General features: G+C 38.7%; 2 protein-coding genes across 2 annotated transcripts; one reads left to right on the top strand and one right to left on the bottom strand.

The window, feature by feature from the left end:
• Positions 1-775: 775 nt before the first annotated feature.
• HOO65_050265 (Meiosis protein mei2) lies at positions 776-3,369 on the top strand (the record flags this gene model as incomplete). Its single annotated transcript, XM_071003190.1, has 10 exons — positions 776-1,222; positions 1,617-1,778; positions 1,839-1,964; positions 2,062-2,253; positions 2,314-2,435; positions 2,838-2,881; positions 2,942-3,021; positions 3,073-3,187; positions 3,247-3,275; positions 3,322-3,369. 10 exons carry the CDS (start codon positions 776-778, stop codon positions 3,367-3,369), a joined length of 1,365 nt encoding a protein of 454 aa, XP_070858324.1.
• Positions 3,370-3,534: 165 nt separating this feature from the next.
• On the bottom strand, positions 3,535-6,036 carry HOO65_050264 (uncharacterized protein; the record flags this gene model as incomplete). Its single annotated transcript, XM_071000830.1, has 1 exon — positions 3,535-6,036. One exon carries the CDS (start codon positions 6,034-6,036, stop codon positions 3,535-3,537), a length of 2,502 nt encoding a protein of 833 aa, XP_070858323.1.
• Between the last annotated feature and the right edge of the window lie 18,866 nt (positions 6,037-24,902).

The raw sequence follows: 24,902 nt of genomic DNA, 5'->3' as shown, positions 1-24,902 counted from the left end.
CAAGCTGGCAATTAGGTAAAGAAACGCGTACGTTTTATGGATGAAACTTTGGGTATTGTCGATGTCCTATTATCATGATGAGGTTAGACAGTGTTGAGGGTTAATTTCTTTCTATTTTCTCTCACATTCCGTCTTTCTAGACAACCCCCAGAATAAGATCTCATAAGGGTTGGCGGGTATTTTAGGTCACACGGACAGGGTCCACAGTAGACGTCTTTGTTTCACACACCACTAAACTTCAGTAGGTAGACGTTAAATAGTACATACATACATACTACTATACTTCATGAGTATGGCAGAAGGAAGAATGAAATGGTAGTATAATATTCTTCCAGAAATAAATATATAAGATAGGAAAAAAAGTTAACATAATGTTGGCAACCAAGCCACTTGCTGATAAACTAGCCATAGCAACAAACCGGTTGCTCAGCGGAGACGTCAACTCCAGAATAATTTTGGCCCTACAGGAGATCATAAAAGTGACTCTTTATTAGACGATCTGATTATTGTAATTTGATAACGCCTTGTTTCTTTGAATATTTTCTTCTTTGTTAGAAAACTTTCTACCGCTTTTTCTTTTGCTGATTTTTTCTTCTCGTTTTGCAAAAAGTTTTATACGATCTCTTAGCACCCATATTCAAACAGCATTGATATCAATCCCTTTTTTGAGGATAGGTAAAGAAAATATCAACGAAATATTTGAATTGGATGGCATTGGATTTAAGTTGCTGTCCATCATTTTGCTCATTTCCCCCTTTTCCTTTTCTCGAACAAGATGGCTAAGCAAGCCAGTGACGCTGGTGACTTCACTAGCTACCTTGGCATAGGTGCATTGCCTGCTATATACCATGATAAAGCTAGCTACCACGAGTATCGAAGTTCGTCCTCATACCCATCGGAAAATTCAAACAGCTGCGATTCGTACAACCAAGACCCAAGTTTTTTCTCAGAGCAAGACGATATGACCACGCAGGCCTTGTCTAAAAATGCCTCTGATGCAAATTGGGAGTTGACCAGAAGCGTCAACCATGAGCTTCAGGGGAGTACACCAAGTCTAGAGCAAGCCCATTTGAGCCCCCAGTTTTCATCTTCAAGTGTTGGCGATACGCCAGAATATCCTGTTTATCCCTTTCTGAGTGACGAGATGGGATTCAGTCGGTACTTGGTAGTATCTTCATCGACAGCAAAAATTTCAGTGGATGATTTACGCACTGAGCTAGTTGTGAGTCATAATAAAGAGATAATAATTCAAGGTTACTACACTTAGCTAACGGTACATTGACTTTCCATATAGACTTTACTATCATACCTTAAAAAGCATAATGAGGGGACTTGCTCTATTCAACAATATGCAGGTTTCGTCTTAATTTTATTCAGCAACATACGAGATGCGGTACAGGCTGTACATTTCGTCCACAAGTATCGGCCGTCTTGGGGGATAGATTACGCAACTAAGAAAGAAATATCTTGGGTAAGGTCATGTTTGATTCACTTCGGGGATCGTTGTGTTGGCCTAGCTATGCTAACTATCGAAGAAGATTAACAGATTCCATCGTGAAAGCCAGGTGCTAGTCACCGTTCGGGTAGCATCCCACATTAGGACAAACACTTCACAGCTGGAGATGTTTGTGATGTCTTACATAGGCGAACAAGGACATGTGTTTGCTGTCAAATGCATTGATGGAAGCAGTAACGATTATTTTTCTGCTATTGTCGAGTTTTGTGACATTAGCTCCATTTGGAAGCTCAGTAATAATATGAACTCTACACAAGTTCAGGTGGGTTGAAGTCCTTGTTAGGGAAAAAAGAAAACCAATGACTAACGTCTAAAATTTCAGGGCGTCGAACTCACAATTGCCATGGAAAACCCTCCTGCTGCGCTTCAACTACACCCCGCACTCCGTCCCTTCCCGCCAGATATCAGCGCTCAGCTCAAGACAGCTGACAATCTTGTTACTCGTAGGGTATGCCAGAAAGTTTCCTAGCCTTATTTTTATTCTCTATTTGAGCTTTCTTAAAACTGACTGACCATCCCTTACAAAGTCTCTACTGTTAAGTCAGTCACAGCGCTACGTGTCTGATGAAGTGGTAAAATCCCACCTTGACAAAGTCACTAGAGCTTTTAAGCCTCGTGGAGTCGTGAAATCTCGTCAGGCTCCACGTAGTTTTGTTACACAGCATCGAGGCACCCGCTCATTGAGCAACTTTGTAGACCTTGATCGAATTCGCTGCGGCCAGGATGTCCGCACAACGGTAAGAACTGATAATGAGAAACTATTGAGAGACATACAGCATTTGCTAACAAAAAGCTAGATTATGTTGCGAAACATTCCGAACAAAGTTGACCAGGCGTGGTTGAAGAGATTCTTGGATGAGACGAGTTGGGGACGGTATGACTTCATGTATCTTCGGATTGACTTTGCAAACAACTGCAAGTGAGTGCCCAAACTGCAATTTCTCGTTGTCCATTGAAACAACCACCGGCGAGCAAAATAACTAAAATTCAACGCAAAATAGCGTCGGATATGCCTTCATAAACTTCTGTGATGTAAGTCACAAGCCTTGTTTACATCTTCCTTTGGGAAACACTGATTTGCTAACGGATAAACCAAAGCCTATGGATGTTGTTAATGTAGGTAGTTTTGTTACACATTTAATTAGTGACAAAACCCATAAAACAAAACTGCTGATATTTCAAAGACTAACCCCCGTTTCCAATTGTAGTTTGTGTCAAAGCGTGGTAACCAACGCTGGTAAGTATCACCCGTCTACTACCTTAACTTTTGGGATGCCGCAACACAACATTTCGTTTACTCCTCTAACAGATTTGAATCTAGGAATTGCTTCAAAAGTGACAAAGTTGCAGAGGTTTCCTATGCAGGTGAGCTAACCTCAAGGTTTAGCCCGAAGTGTGCAGGACCGCGAACTAATGAATTTATAGCTCTACAAGGTCGCGATGCTTTGGTAGCCAAGTTTCGCAATAGTGTGGTTATGTTGGAAGCCCCTCACTATCGACCTAAAGTAAGAATATCCCAATGTGCTTTATATTGAAGTCTGTCTAACCAATCTCAGCTTTTTTACACTCAAGAAGGTCCAATGGGCTGCTTAGTTGGAGAAGAAGAGGCATTCCCTGAACCTGACAACGACATCAAGATGCGTCGCAGCTGTGCAAATGCGGAGCAAGTCGGTACGTCTTTTTGATGATATTACCTTCATTTAGGCATTGACTAATATTTTTCCGTGTAGGCCTGTTCACTTCAAACTCTGGTAGTAATGTCAGTCGTGGAAACCGGGTGAAACGACTACATTATAACGCCACAGCTAGGTTTCAAGAGATCGGTCAATGTGATGGAGAAGCTTACCTCCTAGATAACCAACGGTAAAGTGTTGGTTCAGTTGCTGAGACTACTAGGTAGATAATTTCTTTCTAACAGTATAGATATTTCTAGACATAGCTTCAAGTTCATATGAGATGTATGAGATTCCTATAAATTCAACCGAAATAAAACTAGACAATATAGCCTTTCACGATTATTAGTCTTGATCTGGGTGTTCAGGTAAGGCTGGTAGTGGCTTCCGCACTACTTCTGATATCATGTTGAGTGAGGCTCGGTGTGCCATCTGGAGTGGGGCATTAACAACTCCATGCTCATGTTCTGATAGTGGTCCTGCGACCTCGTCGCCACTTGATGATGCCTCAGACTCTGGAGGTGATTCTTGCTGATGTCCACTAGAAGGACCACCTCCTTTACCGCTGGGCTGAGGCTCAACCCCATCGTTCCCATTGCACTCCTCTTCCTCCCAATTCTCTAATGGATCAGCGAAGTACGACTCTGGCAATGATGGCTTCCCTGTAATAGTATAGCCTCGCGAGGATGTCTTTCGTATAGACAGGTTTCGTTGGCGCTGGCCATGGTTTTGTGGAGGTTGCACCCATTCCATAGGGGATGCAATAACTGAGCGAGAGAAAATTACTAGTACAAGACATGAGAGAAGCAGGACTGATTGTCCAATTGACATGCGCTTTTGAAAGACAACCTCTTCAGCAAGAACATTAAGGCGTGATCCTAAAGCCACAATTTCTTTTTCTGATTGTAAACGCTGAGATTCCAAAGATGCTGCAGCTAGTTCCCAGATCTGTTCATATTGAAATCTCAAAGTGCGAATTTCCTCCAGTATTGTGTTGTTGAGATTCCCCATGAAAGTATCTAACTTCGCCTTCTGTTGTTGGTCAGCTTTAGACAAAATGTCCTGGATATAATAAGATTGGCCTTCTAAATAACGGATAGACCAAGTGATGTTTGTTTCTAAATATTGTAGACGTTTTGAAACCGATTTGAAGAAGCTTTCCTGAACTACTGGCGAAGGCGACGATGCGGGAGGCTTATGGCGAGGAGGAATCGATTCGATGGATTTTGTAGATGTAGAAGAAATATCGTTTGTAGTGAGTTCAGCCAGAGTATCTAGAAGAGTAGATGTGACGATAGGTTCCTCAGCAACCATAGATACTATAGACAAAGGTGGCCCAGTTTCACTTGACGTTCGATATGAATGGGGGCTTCCGGCTATATTGACAACCTGCGAAGTTGGATCAGGAGCGAAGCCTTGGGAGATCATCAAGGTTGAGGCTGTAGTAGGAGACAAAGTTACTGAAGATACCGTTACATCCACAACAGTGACTGAAGAAGTCGGTGTGCTTTGCTTCACACATTGCAGCACTTGGCTTGGATGAAAGATGTTACTAGGGGAAGCCATATTCGAACATTGATTTGAGTTTTCCACTATGTGAAAACAGTCATAATCTGAGCTTGTCTCTCGATTATAAGCAAGGTTATTAGTGGCTTCTAATTCCTGCTGCTCCGAACTGACCCTGTCGACCATGGAGTTGCTTTCTTGAGGCAGTTCTTGAGGAGGAGGAATCTCAATCTCAGGTTCATTGTCTCCACTTTCATCCACATCATCAGCCATAGAAGATTCATCCGCTATGGCTTCCGTCTCCTTCCATGATTCAATCATGGTGGTTCCATGAATACGGACAAGCGAAATGGGACAATAGTACTCCGTGCCATAGTGTGACAGAAACTCAATTCTGATATACCGCGCATATATGCGTGGGTTCTCTACCAGAAATGCCTGTATATCCCGAGAATTTCGCGCCTCGAACGATCCCAAATCTACCCATTTCTCTGACTTCACGGGGAACCGGTCGCTGGCACTGACTCGAAACCGCCTGACCATGCTTGAAAAGAACTCGAAGTTGGCGATCACAACTGTGTCGACTAGAATATCATCGCTAAGCTCTATGATCACAAACTTATTCTTTATAGCACATTCCAGCAATAGATAGGAATCTTTATTTTCCCGTAGAATGGCTTTTGCATTTTTTGCGCCTGGCGTTGTTTTGAGCACAGTTGCACCTGAATCAAATGAAGCATAAGAAAACCGTTCCTTGCATGTTTTCCCAGCATCTTTAGACGGATGGTAAACTAGTTTAACCTCGTCAGTGACGGTGCTTGTGGCGATTGTTGTGCTTTGTGGCCGGCTCTCTGACTGTGAAGTTATCGTAGAAAGTGGCGAAGAGCCTTTAACTGCCGGTCGGGAATCTTCTGATAAATGGAATTTATCAACCATGCCTGACCATCCCGAAATGATATCTGAATGATATTCACCAAGGTTTGTATCTGCATTTTCCCGTTTACGCATCATGATCTCCTTCCATTCTTCGAATGACGGAAAGGGCTTGCTTTCTTCAAATGCCTCTGCCTGTGTTGTTGCGCCATCAGATGGACGTTCTTGTGTTATGTCGTGTGTGTCGGCATCATTGATCGGGCTATGGCTGTATGGGGATTGTTGAAAAGAAGGTCGGCTGGGAGGTTCTGTCTTGGGACATTGTTGAAGCGATTCAAAATAGTGCTCATCATAGACCCATGTGTTGCATGTGAATGCATTGAAAGAGGTTAGTCTAGTCGCATGAACAAAAAAGGCTTTCACAAACAATGCTAATACTAGAAGTATTCTTGGCCGGAGTAGTGACATTGTATTTTCATAGGGGTACTAATGAATGAAGTATTGAGTTTAGTATTCTTCTTGATGGATAGTATGTATAATGACACGAGGCTGTCCTATAATTTTAATCTGATGCCATTAGGGTTAAGATTTATTTGTGCCTGTAAAAATGGTGGGTTAATTGAGAGAACTCCTATTTGCACACTGATAATTTCCTATTTGCACACCAATAATTTCCTATCTGCACACCAATAATTTCCTATTTGCACACAAAATGTCAATGCAATCCATATGAAGTGAGTAAACCAATAACAAAGCCAATCTGACAATGATCTAGCTGATCATATAGTTGTATTAACACTATGTTATAATATTCTTTTCATCCTCAGTTGAAGAAAGTACTGTAAGGCTTCACAAGATACAAGAAGATTCAATTGTATAACGTCAATGATAAGTGAATGCACCAACTATGTGAATGCACCAAAAATATTGACCCTTGAGACAAAACAGAGCATAAAAACACAACAAAACATCTAATCAATTGAAACTAAGTGTTATGCTCTTCTATAGACACTGTAGCAGCTTTCTGACAAGTTCTTGAATTATGACTAGCCTTTCTATAAGTTCTATATAGCCTTACCCTCACTAATCCTGACCTTCCCTGACCACTACTTTAGGATAATTCTACTATCACCTGTGCATTAATGTCTTTCTAATTAGTCTTACTTCTTCCCTCATCTAGATTTATCTCTCCTCTATTCTGTAGTATAGTTTTTTTTGTTCTATGATGCCTGCTAAGGGTCTCATTTGCCTGTCAAAGGATCTGGACCTTAGACTTCAACAAGGTGTTCCAGCACATTATTGTGTTCATTCCTTTTGAAAATGACTCAAGTGCCTGGATAATTGGTGTTAGGGAGGTGCTTTAATGCCTTCTAATTCACTTTTCAAGATATTTAGATTGAGAATTAGCTTCTAGCACTATCTTTAGTGTCTTAGAAACCCAAGGGTTAGGAGGGCTAGCCTCCTCCTCAATTAGTGTTAGAGTCTATAGCTATACATCAAGCTTAGATATTATACTTTCTAGATCTAAATGAATGATTCTAGTGCCTCTAAAACCCCTCTTGATATTGCTTTCTATTATAGCTGCTTAGTAGGTAGTATAAAAAGCTAGAAAGAAATCAGCCTTAGAAACATAGGTTATTGAGCACCTGATCAGATGCTTAATTTCTCAACTATAAGCCTTCTTCAGTGGCCTAAAGCACCTGACATCAAGAGGCTGAAGTAGATAAAGGGAATGAGCTGGTATACAAAGTGTGATGATATGGTTCTCTTCACAATATCTCTCAAAATCAGCTGAGTAGTAGCTTTGATGCCTATCAATGATAAGAAGCTAATAGTGACTGTTTGATCAGGCTATTGTTGTTAGGGTCTGCAACCCATAGAGGCTTTGCCTAGGGCCTTTCCCTTAGATGCAATTCCCTGGAAACAGCCTATTCATTGGGGCATGCCTTAAACACAACCACTGGAAACAGCCTATCCATTGGGACATGTCTCAGACACACTGGAGACAGCCTATCCATTAAGGCCTCTCTCAGACAGTCCCCCTGGAATAGTCCTGGAGGTCTAGACCTTTAGCAAGAAGCAGCACCTCTTCCCACCAGTATAAAGTAGTGTAGAACCCTCTACCATCTGTAGTATTAGTTAGCTCTTTCTTCTTCAATGATTATTTCTATTCTTATGCCAATACATCCTTTTGTTTGATTCACTCCTTCACATTATAATCATTCCTCTTGCTGTTTGAGTGACACCAGCACTACACAGAATACACATGGAATATATGGAATATATAGAACATATGGATTACACAGAAGATATAGAATACACCCCACAATGAACCCCTAAGTGCTAGAGAATGCCCCTCAGGCTTCTTTCATAGAAATAGACCCCCTAACAGTAGCTCAAACCACTGTTCTAGAGTCAGTAAATGAAGCAGTCAAAGCCTATGTAAGCTACCTCTGCCACATTGCATAGCTCTAGGCTATAGTTGAAGCTAAGGGACAGTTGTTCATATAATTCAAACACCTCCTAGGATTGCCTATACAGAAGACCATAGGGAGCACTATATACTGCCCTAAGATAGAGGCTCCTATATTTAAAGGAGATCTTAAGGATTTCCTAATATACTACTAATACCTCTGAATAAAGTGGGAGGTTGATAAGGAATTCCTAAACACTGATAAGGAATTCATTACTATAGTAATTAATAAACTTAAAGGACCTACTATATATTATACTATAGTATAGGTCTAATGCCTAGATATAGCCTACCTCCTCTCAGGAGAATCTTTCCTAAAAATAATATATAATAAGTATTATAACCTAATAGCAGTAGGTAAGGCCTACTATACTCTATACTAACTCTACTAAGGAAATAAATCATTTGATACCTACCTATAGTAGTTTGAAGAGCTCCTATACCTCTTAGGTTATAATGAGTTCAATGACTACCAAAAGATTGAACTCCTAAAGGCTTCTATCTCCCTAAAGATTATAGATATCTTATATTACTATTTCATAATCCTACCTAAGGAATATAATATATAGGTACTATAGGTCCAAGAGCTTTAGCAGGAGATATAGGCAGTTGACTAGTATAAAGCCTACTATATAGCCTTAGTATTATCTTCTTATCCTGGCCTATCACAGAGGGCCCTACTAGCCCCTAGAGAGCCTCCTACAACTGCTAAAGGAGAAGACCACATAGACTAGACATAGATATATATAGTATATAACTCCAAAGGTAAATACTAATAAGTAGTCTAGGTCTTAGATGAAGTCCTTACCTAATACTACTAGGATAGACTGTATTTCCACTATAGGGCCTCAGGACATACTATTAGCAGCTACCCCTATGCCCCTACTATTCATCTATTAGAAAGAAAGGCTTAGGTATCTTATATAATAGCCCAGCCCCCTTTAGTCATAGACTCAAATACTAAAGGTTTAGAAGATAAGTCACCTGACCTATAGGCTAGGACCCTAGGAAAAGAGTACCCTCTATAGACAGTCACCTTCAGAGGAAAGAGATACTACTAGAAGAGCTACCTATATATTATGAGAAATTAGAGGTTAGAGGTTCCTTAGAAGTAGACATAGTAGTTAATAGATTCTATCTAACTACTACTTTAGTAGACTTAGGGAATATAACCTCTATCATTATACCTAATCATATATATAAATAGCTTGACCTATATAGATCTATACTTATCACTCCACTCTATCTAGCCCTATTTAATGACTAACCCACTGTAATAGTAATAGAAGTCATACACTTCCTTATAGACATTAGTAGACTAGAGGAATAGGTTTTAGCACTAGTTATCCTAAATATGAAATTAGATGAAATCCTCATTAGCTACCTATAGTATAAAGTATACTTAGCTATAATTAACTATAAGTATAACTAACTAATTTTCCCCTACTCCTCTATTCCCTACTCCTCCTAGGCTAAGGTACCTAGGAGACCCTAAGAGATCTATATAGTATAGGTATAGAATAGTATATAAACCATAGTATAATAGGAAACCCTAGAATACCTACTAGTATTCACAGTATCCCTCAAAGATATTAACCTAGCTCTTCATAAGTTAGCTAAGGAGGAGGGACTAGTTGACCTGAGCTAGGTAGACAAGATTCCCCTATAGGTAACCCCTGATAACTATATTACTTTTAATCCTAAAGCCCTATATATACACTGACTTCCCCCTTTAAGAAAGGGAATGAACTATAAGATCAACCTCATAGTTCCTAATAGTGAGGCCCCCTAGGGCCCCCTATATAAAATATCACATAAGGAGCTACTTATACTCTACTAGACCCTCCTAAACCTATTAAAGAAGAAATTCATCTAAATCAGTAGCTCTACTACCACTACCCTAATCCTATTTATCTAGAAACCTAGGGGAGGCTTATACTTCTATATTGACTACTAAGCACTAAACAAATATATAGAAAAGGATTATTTCCCCCTTCCTAAGTTTAATAAAACCCTATATAGAATCTATAAGGTATAATAGTTCACTAAGTTCAATGTGGTCTCAGCATTCTATAACATCTATATTAAGCTAGGAGATGAGTAGAAGACTGTATTCTATACTAGGCTAGGGAGTTTTGAGTGGAATGTAATACTATTTAGGTTAGCTAATGCCTTAGTACAGTTCTAGTATTTCCTAAACTCAGTATTACAGGAGTATCTAGATGATTTTTACTTAGTATATATAGATGATATACTAGTCTTCTCAGAAGGTTCACTAGAGGATCACTATAGGATGGCTAACTAGGTCCTTGAGAAACTAGTTTACACTAGCCTCATAGTTGACATTGATAAGTATACATTCACTATTCAAGAAGTCAAGTATCTAGGCTATATTCTTATACTAGGGAGAGCTAAGATAGACTATATGAAAGTTATAGCTATGAAAGAATAGGAAGTCCCTACTATATATAAGGAAGTATAGTCCTTCATAGGTTTTATAAATTTCTACTAGATCTTTATTAAAAACTTTTCAGCACTAGCCTATCCATTAGTAGAGCTAACTACTATGAAGAACCTATTTATATAGTCCCTAGAAGCTGAGAAAGCCTTCTAAGATCTCAAGGATGTATTTTACTCTACCCCTATCCTGAAAACCTTTGACTATACCCTACTAATAATACTAGAAGTAGATTCATTAGGTTATAGCATAGGTGCTATCCTCCTTCAATGATATAGTAAATAGCTATTCCTATATATATACCTTAGTAAGAAGTTATCACTAGTAGAAGCTAACTATAAGATCTATGACAAAGAGTTACTAGTAATCATAAGGGCTCTCAAGGAATAGAGGGGAGAACTAAAAGGGGCCTAACACCCTATACATATACTAACTAACCACTGAAACCTCATGCACTTTACAGAGACCTACTAGCTCATAGAATGATAAGCCAAATAGGCCCTACTCCTATCAGAATATAACCTTGAGCATAAACACTGCCCTAGGAAGCTGTCCCCCCTCCCTAATACACTGTCCCACTTGAATATACCTAAAGATAGTAATAACCCCTGTATCACTATATAGAAGTGCTAACTGCTCCAGCTAGATAGAAATAGGTTAATGAAAGTATAGTGAGTCAAGGTATCTAATGAGTTACCTACCTCCCCCTTCTATAGTACCCCCCTATATAAGCTATAGGAAGAAGCTATTAAATCTAATAATGTACTCCCTCACACAAAGCATAGTAGCCATAGGAGCACTATACTAGCTAGAGGCCCTCAAAGGTATATAGAAAGTCTCTATATTAGAATATACTCTTGATATAGTGGAATGCCTCTACTAGTATAACTGAATTTAGATACTAGTGTCAGAGCCCCTCTATATAGGACTACTACAGGCAATCCATGACTCTATAGTATTAATTCACCTAGGGAAAAGGATAATAGTCTCTGAGTTAGCTAAATAGTACTTCTAGCCACATTACATAGAAGATACTATATACTTCTACTATAACTATGAGTTGTATAGAAGTGTGAATACTCAGTGACAGATAAAGCAAGGGCTACTAAAGGGACTGCCTATACTAGATCAGATATAGTAAGATATTAGGCTTAACATAGTAGGCCTATTAGCTGTAGTAGAGTGGGATAGGCACTCTTACCAGTACATTATGACACTCATTGACTACCTCTCCAAGGGAGTAATCCTAATTCTATACCACTCTATAGACATCCTATACCTAGTAGGACAGTTCTTAGAACACTACTACCCTTGCTATAGTCTCCTTACAATGATTATATTAGATAGATAGTTCACAGGTGTATTCTGGAGGTGTCTCTACACTATACTACAAGTAGAACACTACCTCTCCATTGTAAAGGAGTGAATCAAACAAAAGGATGTATTGGCATAAGAACAGAAACAATTGTTAAAGAAGAAAGAGCTAACTAATACTACAGATGGTGGAGGGTTCTACACTACTTTATACTGGTGGGAAGAGGTGCTGCTTCTTGCTAAAGGTCTAGACCTCTGGGACCATTCTGGGGGGACTGTCTGAGAGAGGCCTTAATGGATAGGCTGTCTCCAGTGTGTATGAGACATGTCCCAATGGATAGGCTGTTTCTGGTGGTTGCATTTAAGGCATGCCCCAATGAATAGGCTGTTTCCAGGGGATTGCATCTAAGGGAAAGGCCCTAGGCAAAGCCTCTATGGGTTGCAGACCCTAACATCCATAGCTTATCACCTATAGATAAATAGAGCTATAGAAAGAGTCAATAGTGAGATCAAGACAAAACTAACTAAGCTCCTCTATGAATATGAAGATTAGTTAAGCTACCTACTATTAGTAGAATTCACCCTTAATACAGCCACTAGCTCTATGACAAACACCTCTACATTTACTATATTCCATAGTTATGATCTAGACCTAGTAGAACTCAACCCCTCTATACTAAACTCCCTAGAATCCCTAGACCTAAAGAACAATAGCCCTATAGTACAGGCTATATAGGTGCTCTAGAGTCTCTAAGACATAGTAACATAGGCCTAAGCAGTACTATCTAACACCTGAGTCACTATAGAGGAGTAAAGCAACTAGAAGTGTCTCCTATACTAACACTTCAAGGCAGGGGATTAGGTTTAGGTCTCAAAGAGTTCACACACATAACAACAAGAAGGACAAGGGTATAAACTATAGCCTCAATACACTAAGGCCTAGGTCAAGGAATCAGTAGGAACATATACCTATAGGCTCAACATACAAGGGGCCTAGGGCTATAATGTATTCTATACTAACTGACTATATTATATTAGTTCAGACCTATTTCCATTATAAGACACACATCTAGTTGAACTAGATCTAGTGATAGTAGATAGTATGCTAGAATAGGAAGTAGAGAAGATCTTAGGACACTGCCCTACCAGCTATACTTAAGAGGAAAGCTACTATGTCAAGTAGTGAGGCTACTAGAAAGCAACTTGGGAGCTAGTATCTACACTAGAGGATATAGAAGTGTTAGAAGTTTATTTATATAAAGAAGGAAGGATCTGAGTATCTGATTGACAAGAAGTTCACCACCCTTCCTCTCCTACCTATTAGGGAAGAGAAAAGAGAGGAGGGGCTGATATTAGGGTCTACAACCTATAGAGGCTTTACCTAGGGCCTTTCCCTTAGATGCAATCCCCTGGAAACAGCCTATTCATTAGGGCATGCCTTAAACACAACCACTGGAAACAGCCTATCCATTAGGATATGTCTCAGATACACTAGAGACAGCCTATCCATTAAGGCCTCTCTCAGACAGTCCCCCTGGAATGGTCCTGGAGGTCTAGACCTTTAGCAAGAAGCAGCACCTCTTCCCACCAGTATAAAGTAGTGTAGAACCCTCCACTATCTGTAGTATTAGTTAGCTCTTTCTTCTTTAACAATTGTTTCTGTTCTTATGCCAATACATCCTTTTGTTTGATTCACTCCTTTACACCACTAGCAAAGGCTTTAGATAGTTTCTCCCTTTCTCCCTCATCTGACAATAAATTCATTAATTAGCAAACTTAGTAATACCTACTAGTCCTATAATAAATTGTCAGATCTTCAAAATATTCAGTCATTCAGTGGACCCTTTGTTTAGTTAGAGCTATCAGAAACCTTATAATTATCAGAACCATTAGAAACTTCAGACACTTTGGAAAATCAGAAATTTGTTTAGAACTATTATGAGAAATCTAGAAGCTGATACCTTGATAAATGCCTATATTTAGAATAGATACCAATATACCTTCAGACTTAGAATCACAAACCTTAACTCCCTCTAAGATAGATATAGATAACAGCCTAGTAGTCAACCCAGGGCCCCTACAGTTCTAAAGCTTCCCTTAATTCTATAGGAAGAAGGGACTTTATCACATCTAGAAACACTAGATGATAGCTATGCTATAGCTATAGCAATATATAGACATGGCATAGGTAGTAGTAGTAATACAGGTAGTATTGATAGGGGAAGTAAATGAGAGTATAGGTAGAGAGATTGAGTGCCTAGGGGAGACATCAGGGAAAGAAGTAAGGGATGTCTGGAAGGTTCTAGACAACTGTTTTGACAACCCCCTCTTCAAAGCCTGGGCCAGTGAACAATTGGAGAATGTACAGTAGGGAAACAGGACACTAGAATAATACATTACAGAGTATTATGACCTTTTACAGCAGGCTAGAGGGGAGAAATACCCTGAGGATATAAAGATCCAAGGATTAATAAGAGGGCTTGACAATGCCCTCTATAAGTAAATAATCATAATCCTAACTTACCTCACCCTAGAGAAGTAGATTAAGTCATTATACTATATTACACTACATATAGAGGAACTAGCCTAGTATAAAATCAGGAATAGGAGACTAATCCTATTTACATACCTAGCTAAGGTCTAGGAAGGCAACCCTATAGACATTAATATCAATACCACATAGGTATAGGCTAGGCTATAGAGGCTAGTATAGGGATTAGGACTAGGTCTCCTAACTAATGAGGGATACTATAGTAAAATATCAAAGTAGGTCTTGAAGAAGGTACTCTAGGCATAGAAAGATATAGGTATATGCCTATACTATATATAACTAGGTTATTTAGTCTAGGTTTATCTAATGAAGCTAGTATAGAACCCTAACTAGTAGATAATATAGACTAATAACTTGATAATAATAAGGGAGACCCCCCTAGAACTACTGGAGGATATGTATGAGGACTCAGGAAAAGAGTAAGCCCTATATGAAGTCATATACAGGTGCACTAAGAAGATAGTATAGAGGAAAGGGAAAGTTAGCTACTAGTAGACTTATAGGAAAAAGTGTAGAAGAGTAAGATAGAATATGAACTTCTATTAGTAGATATCTTAGTGAATAACAAAGTAATTACTATAGGGCTCATTGACCTAGGCTCTTTAGTATATAATACAGTGTCAGAATCTTTTACAAAGTATACTAACCTTCACTAAATCCCTATATAGATATAGACTATAAGAGGAATATTAGGAGCCTAAGGAGAAATCACAGAAGTTATATATATATCATTAGATATAGAGAGACACTAAGAACAGGATATTTTTACCTATATTGTCCTAGGGAATGAGTACAATATGATATTAGGGCTACTATAGATCAAGTAATAGGAGGTGAACTACATACTAAAGACTAATTAGCTTTTCATTAGGTCAAGTGGAGTAGTAGTAGAGCAACTAGGAGTTAGGCAAGAGAGAGTGAAGTAGAAAAGCATAATAGGGACACCCTACCAAGTGAGTATAGCAGTCTATAGTATAATAGTGAAGTAGATAAAGAAGAAGGGTTAAGAGTCATTAATTTTTATCACTAGTCTAGAGGATATTAATAAGGCCTTATAAAAGAAAAAAGACTAAATACCAGAGGAAATCAAATCAGCACTACTAGAGCATTACATAGATCTCTAGGAAGCCTTTATACATATAGGAGAGTTATTACCACTACACAAACTAGGGTTAGATGTGAAACTAGAGATCAAACTAGGTAAGGAAGTACTATAGGGTCTACTATACCAGATGTCATAAGATAAGCTACTAGTATTAAGAAAAACACTGACTGAACTAGTGGAAAAAGGGTTCATCTAGACAAGTAGCTCACTAGTAGGGGCACTAGTCCTATTCATAAGAAAGCTAGGTAGAGGACTCTAGTTTTATATAGATTACTAAGCTCTTAATACTATTCTCAAGAGAGACTAATACCCTATTCCATTGATATAGGAAATACTATAGGTAATAGTAGGTATAAAATAGCTTATGAAATTAGATATTCAAGTAGCTTTCCACTATATCTATATTGAAGAAGGGAGTGAATAGAAGATAGCATTTAGGATAAGGTATAGATTATATGAGTAGATAGTTATACTATTTAGATTAGTGAATAGACTATTAATTTTCTAGAGATATATCAACTATGTCCTATAGGAGTTCCTAGATGACTTCACCTCAGCCTATATTGACAACATCATCATATACTCCAAAGGTATAAGGACAGACCACTAAGTGAAAGTGAGGAAAGTCCTTTAAAAACTTAAAGAAGTAGAATTAAGGCTAGACCTTAACAAATACAAATTCAAAGTGAAAAGAGTCAAGTACTTAGGAATAATAGTCATAGCAGGAGAGGGAGTTGTAATAGACCTAGAAAAGATAGAAGCCATATAGGAATAGAAGCCCCTAACCACAGTTAAAGGAGTATAAGGTTTCTTAGGGTTTACAAATTACTACTAGGATTTCATCAGGGATTTTTCAACACTTATAGCTCCCTTAGTGAAGTTGATAAAGAAGGATAAGCCTTTTATATAGAGTTTAGAAGTAGAGGAGTCATTCCAGGCTTTAAAAGACATATTTCAGGATAGTAAGATACTAGCTAACTAGGATCCAGAGGAATAAACATAGCTAGAAACAGATGCCTTAGGGGTAGGGATAGGTGTAGTCCTATCATAAGGCCTAGAGAGTAGAAAGTAGTTAATTACCTTCTTCTCCTAGAAGATAAATATAGTAGAGCAGAATTATAGCATCTATAATAAAGAACTACTAGTAGTCATTGAAGCTATATATAAGTGGAGAGGAGAAGTGAGGAGCCTTAAGGAATTCACTTTAATTATTGATTATAAAAACCTCAAGTACTTTAGGATAAAGTGGATCCTCTTAGAAAGACAAGTCAGATGGATATAGCATATAGAGGAACTCCTACCCTTCATGATAATTCACTAGCCAGGACACTTGGCAATAGTACTAGATACTCTCTCTCATAAGGATGAATTCAATGACCTAAAGGAGAGAGAATAGAGTAGGACTCAATAGCTCTAGAAAGAAGAGTAGGAGCCAAGACCAGGCATGTAAATCCATATGTAAAGCATCAGTAGTCTATTCAATATAGATTCAGATCTAGATGAATTGTGGCAGTAAGCTCTATAGAAAGATGAGGATTATAAAAAGATCACCTACTATATCTAGAATAGGTAGTAGTTCCCTACATCATTAGTACTACTAAGATCAGCTCAAGTAGTAGAATATAAGGTGTAGGGCAGGGTTATGAGATATCACTATACTATCTAGGTACTAAACTATAAGTGACTGAGAGGAGCCCTATTGTAGAAGCACTATAATGACTTAATCTCTAGCTATAGAGGATGAGATACAATAGTAGTAGCACTTAGATAATAGTTTTTTTAGCTAGGACTAGATAATGATGTCAAGAGGTTAGTGAGAAACTACAATTGGTATAGGAGAGCAAAGCTATAGTGAGAGAAGCTCTATAGGCTACTAAAACCACTACTAATTCCTAACCAACCTTAGTAAGGAATATTGATAGACTTCATAATACATCTACCAGGTGAAATAGAGAACCTACTAGTAGTTATATACCAACTGACAGGCAATGTAATTCTAGTCCTACTAGTAGACATTGAGATAGAGATTGTGATCAAGGCTATTATCACCTATATATATACCTACTATAGGACTCTAATATAGATTATCAGTAACTATAGGTAGTAATAGGTGAGTGAGATATAGAAAAGACTATGTGAAGTACTAGGCATTGAAAGGAAGCTCTTAATAGTATACCATCCCTAAATAGATAGGGGTATAGAGAGAGTGAACCAGGAAGTACTATTTTACCTATGAATACACATCACAATAGACTAGGAAGATTAGCTAGAATAGATCCCCCTGGCATAGCTATCATTGAATAACTATCCTTAGCTATACTACTATGGAGTCAGCCCCTTTTTCCTTATATATAGTTATAATATTATACTAGTATAGATAGAAGGGATAGACAAAAGTGCAGAAGGGAGCAGGATAGCAAAGGCAGAAGAAGTAGCAGTTAAACTAGGAGAGTTGAATGAGTAGGCCCAAGTGGTAGCAGTAGATATATAGTAGAACATAGAAGCCCAAGTGAACTGACACTATAGCCCAGCACTGATTTTTAAGCCTAGAGACAATGTATAGCTGAAGATAAAGAATATATAGATAGGTAGACTAAGTAAGAAGCTAGACTAGCTAAATGTAAAGTATAAGGTGGTTAGGCAAGTTTCTCCTCTGACCTATGAGCTGGATATCCTAGGGAAGATCCACAAAGTCTTTCATGTCAACCTCCTCAAACCAGTGGGAAAGGACCCCTGGCCAGGCTAAAACAGGGAAGTAAAGGTAGTAGTAGCACTAATCATATCAAAAGAAGGATATAAACTATAGGAAGTGGATAAGATTCTATATGTAGTGGGGAAGGGGAATTCAAGGAAGGTTTAGGTGAAATAGACTGGATTTAGGAAACCAACTATAGAACCAATTGATATGATCTTAGAGACCAACCTATAAGCAATAGACTGATAGGAATTGAGATAGGGACTAATTATAGAAAATAATAGACCTAAAGATACCTACTTGACCAAATCAGGAACTCTAAGAGTAAGATGGGCAAGGATACTAGATTCCACATGATAAGGATATAGGTCAACCCAGAGAAAGAGAAATATATTAGAGGGTAGACTAGCAAAGGATGAGGGACTAGGCTGGAATAGGAAAGTGGAGCCAGACATGCTGGAAAATCTTGTAGAAGATAAAGAGGAGGCACTGCTAGCAAAGGCTTTAGATAGTTTCTCCCTTTCTCCCTCATCTGACAATAAAGTCATCAATCAGCAAACCTAGTAACACCTACTAGTCCTGTAACAACTGTGATAGTACCCCTCTCTCTATGGCAGAGCTCTATTGATACTGAGAGGGTAACTAGGATGGTTCACCTAGGGGCCAGGCTTATCAGGGTAATAGCAGTAGTAGTTTTCCACTAGCTACTTTACATTCTCTATGTATTCAGTAGGTTCAGTTATTAGGTCATTATTGTCACAGACAGGCAGGGAAGGCTCTATGGGGCTACTCAGTAGGTCAAAGACAGGACAGGCAGGACAGGTAGACAAGGATGAGGACAGAAGGAATAGTATATTCAAGACAGTAACAGATACCAGGAACAGAAGACAAGGACATTGCTTGGGGAGCAACATTCAGGTAACAGAGGGAGGTTCTATCTAGTCTATATATCTACACAGGTTGTAGTTGACAAGATCTACAGTGGGGTGTGAGGCTGGTAGCAGTGAGTGAGGCTCTAGCATCAAGCAGGACAGCAGTCATGCAGGGAACACTAAAGTAGTGTGGAAACAGTGGTCATGCAGAAACAGTGGTCATGTGGACAACAGTATCATGCCATGATGGACAGTGGTTATGCAAAGGATGCTAGTGTGCTGTTACATCATGCAGGAACACTAGTGTACTGTAACAGTCATGCAGAAGACGCTAATGTACCATGACAATTATAGCTAGTCTAATGAATAATATATTTCAAGTAGGGGCAGTGTCTATAGCTATAGTATTCCTAGAAGGAGTCTAAGACTTCTCTAACTTTATACTTAGTTTAGCTAGCTACTTTAATATGAGGTAGAGGTAGATGAACTTATCTAGGGATAGGGTCAGAGGTAGTAGTGTATTAGAGCTTAGACATATGAAAAATAGGATGAATCCTCATAGAGGTAGGTAACTCAAGTTTATAAGTGTATAGGCTTATAATCTTGAAGATATAGAATAGTCCTAAGTTCTTCTAGTCTAGCTTCTTCTAAGGCTAGGTGGTTTGAATCATCTAGGTATTAAGCTAGACTTTATTAATAACTTATAACTAGTGATATAGCTAGTAGTACTGATTCACCTGCTCTTTATAGAAGTTTTAGGACATTACTCTTTCAGAATAGGTCAGTTCTATTATCTCTTCTATTTAGGTAGTGAAGGCAGTAGTGTCTCTAGACTAGGTAGAATTAGGCAGGTTGTCAAGGTACACTAGTGATCCTGCATAGCCACTGTTCCCACACTACTTAGTGTTCCCTGCATGAATGCTGTCCTGCTCAATGCTAGAGCCTTGCTCACTGCTACTAGCCTTGCACCCCACCATAGATCTCATTGACCACAACTTGTATAGATATATAGATTAGATAGAACCTCCCTCTGTAACCTGAACATTACTCCCCAAGCAATGTCCTTATCTTCTGTCCTGAATATACTATTCCTCCTGTCCTCATCCTTGTCTACCTGTCCTGTCTATCCTCTATTCAAGCTACTGAGTTAGCCCCTTTAGAACCTTCCCTGCCTATCCATGACATTACATTACTTCCTCCTATAGACACTGATGAGATGTCTGCCTGCCTGAACCCCCTGTCCTCACCTGATAGCCTTAAGAGCTTCTAGGAGGAGGTCACCAACCATCCTAGTGACTGGTTTGAATACCTCTACTCCCTGTTTACATATGTAGATGAGAAAGAGGCTCAGAATGCCACCCTCAACCAGACTATGACCACTGAGTCTACTAACTACAATGTAGTATGAGACAGTATCACTACTAATTTCTAAGTAACTCAGGGCTAGCTAGAGTATGTGTAGAATGAGTTGAAAGAAGTCTAGGCTGAGCTTCTCTAAGCTCACCTCAATGAATAATAGGCTCTTAATAAACTCTAGCTCACTATACTACCCCCTACTATTCCTGCTGTCCCTACTGCCCCTACTGCCCCTACTATTATAGAAGGAGGAACTTCTACCTCTATTCCTCCTACTGTCCCTACACCTATTCCTATCTAAACCCTAGCCCTATTCTTAGTCAAGCAATTCATAATGGCTTGTACTACCCTACTCTTGGAATGACTGCCTGACCCTATAAAGTTCAATAGTGATAAGAAAGACCTCTACTATTTCACCTCCTAGATTAAGGAGAAGTTATCTACTAATAGTGATTAGTTCTTAATACCTCAATCCTATATAGCCTATATCAATAACTATCTAATAGGCATTCCCTATACCTAGGTTCTGCCCTATATTGAAAAAGATATATACTAAATATTAGACTATAAAGAAATCTTAGAGCTGCTTAAGCTTACTTATAGAGACTCTGACCTCTATAACTATGCCTGCTATGAACTATTCACACTCTGATAGAATAATAAGGAGTTCCCCTTGTTTGTCACTGAATTCTACTGCCTAGTTCTCAAGGGAGATGTAGAGGACTCTATCCTAGTCACCCTCCTTGAGAATACTATCAGTAAGGAGCTAAAGGCTATACTCCTATACAATGTATTCACTGGTAAAGATTACTATGAATTTACTAAGTTCTTATAAGAACTTGAGAATCACTACTACCTTTTCTCTGAGGGTAATAACTAGGGCCCCTAGTCCTATGTACTAGTACTATTGACCCTAGCTATAGGAGATACTACCCCCTACTAAACCACTGCCCCCTACTAAACCACTGCCCCTACTCTAGACCTAGATATAATAGACCTTTCTCTCTAGCATTACACTACTTATTATGAGAAGGGTAAGTGTTACTACTATAGTTTAAAAAGCTATATAGTAGTGTAGTGTCTACTTCTAGACTCCTACTAGCTCTACTCTACTACCCTGCCCCTATCTACTAATACCCCTGCCTTATCATCATAGTGCCCCTGCTCCTACTGTTGACAGGCCTCTATCACCCTATTATGAAGGGACTATTCCAGTGATAACTTAGAAAAAGGTGCCTGCCTAGATTAAGTCACTTCTAGGAGGAGTCCCCCTATATACTGTCTGATAAGATTATCTATATCTTAGCTATAGCTATATATAGACTTCTGATTGAGGAAGAGTATAACTAGTGATTAGATCTCATGATTCTTCCTACTAAGCTATCCCTGAAAGATAGCTCTTTTCTAACCTATACCCTTGCTGACTCTGGTATAGAGGGCAAGGCCTTTATTAATTCTACCTAGGTGTCCTGATACTAAATCCCTATCTACCCCCTCTATTCCCTATTTAAGATTGAAGTCTTTAATAGAAGTGAAACTAAAGCTGGCAAGTATATACATTACACCTATGCCAGCCTCTATATCAGTGACTATTACTAAAAGAATATCTTATTCTTTATGACCTAGCTTACCTACTACCCTATTATATTAGGTATGCCCTAGCTCAAATAATATGACCTGACTATCTACTTCACTAACTACTCTATTACATTTGATAGTGAGTACTATTATAACTACTATAATATTCCTAGTAAGCCTAAGAAGCTTTAAGCCTTATATAATGTCCCCTATAAGGATTGACCTAGTAATTTACCCCTATAACCCTTAGGCCTTTATAATCTAAACATTGTTCTGATCATGAAGGAAGGTGCTATTACCTACTCCTACTAGTCTTCCTACTATCTATTCATAGTAACTCTAGAGGAAATCAATTGCATTCTGAACTGTCCTGACTCCCTGGACTCCCCTAGTCCCTAGGAGCCTGAACCCTTCCCCCTGCCTACTGAATTATTAGATTTCACTAATGTCTTCTCCCCTTATAAGGTAGAAAGACTACTACTACACTATCCTATAGACCACTACATCCCCCTGGTGGAAGGTGTGAAACTGCCTTTTAGGCCTCTATACTCCATGTCCTGGGATGAACTGAAAGCCCTTTATGAATGGCTTGATGAAAATCTCTAGAAAGGTTTTATCTACCCTAGCTCCTCACATATTACCTCTCCTATTCTATTCATAAAGAAGGCTAATAGAGGGCTATACTTCTATATTGATTATTATACCCTGAATACTATGACTATTAAAGATTAATACCTACTGCCTTTAGTCAGGGAAACTCTAAACAATCTATATGGAATGTACTATTTCTCTAAGATTAACATTATCTCTACTTTTCATAACCTCTATATGACTATAGGAGAAGAATACCTGACTGCCTTTTACATGTGTTTTAGCCTCTTTAAGAGCCTAGTCATGCTATTTGGACTGATAGGAGCCCTGTCTTCCTTCTAATAATATATTAACTCTTCTCTATGAGAATACCTCAACCTATTCTATATAGTATACCTAGATGACATTCTGATTTATAGTTATACCTGTGAAGAACATATAGAATACATCTATATAGTCCTGAAGTGCCTCTATACTACTGGATTATATACCTAGGCTTATAAGTATAAGTTCTACTATACTAAGACTAAGTTCCTAGGCTTAATTATCAGCTATAATAGTATTTAGATAGACCTAGCTAAAGTCATAATAGTATATAATTAGCCTACCCTGAAGTCCCTGATAGATACCTAAGCCTTCCTTAGCTTTAGTAACTTCTACTTGTCACGGGCAGGCAGGAAGGTTCTATGAGACTAACCCAATAGCTCAAAGACAGGACAGGCAGGACAGGTAGACAGGGACGAGGACAGGCAGGACAGGATGTTCAGGATGGTAACAGATACCAGGACAGAAGACAGGGACAGGAAGTTCAGTATATTCAGGGTAGGAGATGAGGACATTGCTTGGGGAGCAACATTCAGGTAACAGAGGGAGGTTCTATCTAGTCTATATATCTACACAGGTTGTAGTTGACAAGATCTACAGTGGGGTGTGAGGCTGGTAGTAGTGAGCAAGGCTCCAGCATTGAGCAGGACAGCAGTCATGCAGGGAACACTAAAGTAGCGTGGGAACAGTGGTCATGCAGAAACAGTGGTCATGCAGACGACAGTATCATGCTATGACAGACAGTGGTTATGCAAAGGACACTAGCATGCTGTTACATCATGCAGGAACACTAGCGTACTGTAACAGTCATGCAGAAGACACTAGTGTACTGTGACACTACTACTACTTTATCTATGACTTCTCTAGCTTAGTCACTCTATTAATACACTTGATGAAGAAAGATATCCCTTTTCTATAGGATTCCACCTATGAATTAGTATTCTAAACTCTAAAGGACCACTTCTCCTCTACCCCTATCCTAGCTCATTTTGACTAGGATAAGGCTATTATCCTTAAGACTAATATATCTGACTATATGTCTACTAGTGTCATGTCCTAATGTGATGATAATAGTACCCTCTACCCTATTGCTTTCTTCTCTAAGAAGTATTCAGTGGCTAAGTGTAACTATAAGATCTATAATAAAGAACTCTTAGCTATTATCTACTGCTTTAAGGAATAGCATTCTGAACTGGAAGGTGCCCCTTCACCTGTGAAGGTCATCACTAACCACTGAAATCTAGAGTACTTCATATCTATAAAGTAACTCAACTGCTATTAGGCCTAATGGTCTGAATTTCTATCCTAATTCAACTTCTATATTATTTACTGCCTAGGTAAGCTAGGTAGGAAGCCTGATTCACTCATATACTAGTTAGAAGACCTACCTAAGGAGGGTGATGACTATCTTCTACACTAGAGCTAAACTATTCTAAAGAATCATAACCTGCCACTAGGTACTAGCTACTAGATATATCTAAACTAGATTATCCTACTGATAACTCTATAAGAACTCTTCTACACTATATATGATTCTGACCCTATACCCTATACTACCTTAGTAGTGATCCTAAACCTAGAAATGAGCTGCCTACTAATACTCACCCTAGCTGAGTGCTTAGAATATAAAGGTTACCTATATATATAAGACTGCTTATATATTCCTGAAAGTAATGCCCTGAAAGTAGAGCTCCTCTATCTATACTATGACTCTCCTGTCTTAGGATACCTAGGTCATTCCAAGACTTATGACCTCCTGTCCTAGGAATACTATTAGCCTGGTATAGTAAGATATATCACCTACTAGGTTCACTAGTGCTATACCTACTGCTATATGACACCTTTCTATAATAGCTAGAAAGGCCTACTTCACCTACTACTAATTCCTAAGAGAGTATAGTATGATATATCTATTGATTTTATCACCTACTTACCTAAGAGCAATAGCTATAATACTATCCTTATGATTATAGACTAGCTAACTAAGATATATTATCTAGTTCCTTATTATAGTAAC

The sequence above is a fragment of the Ceratocystis lukuohia genome (genome assembly GCF_044167205.1).
Source record: "Ceratocystis lukuohia strain C4212 chromosome Unknown Supercontig5_pilon, whole genome shotgun sequence".
Lineage (NCBI taxonomy): Eukaryota > Fungi > Ascomycota > Sordariomycetes > Microascales > Ceratocystidaceae > Ceratocystis > Ceratocystis lukuohia.
Note: the sequence above shows the minus strand (reverse complement) of the source record. Positions and strands in the feature narration are given on the sequence as shown.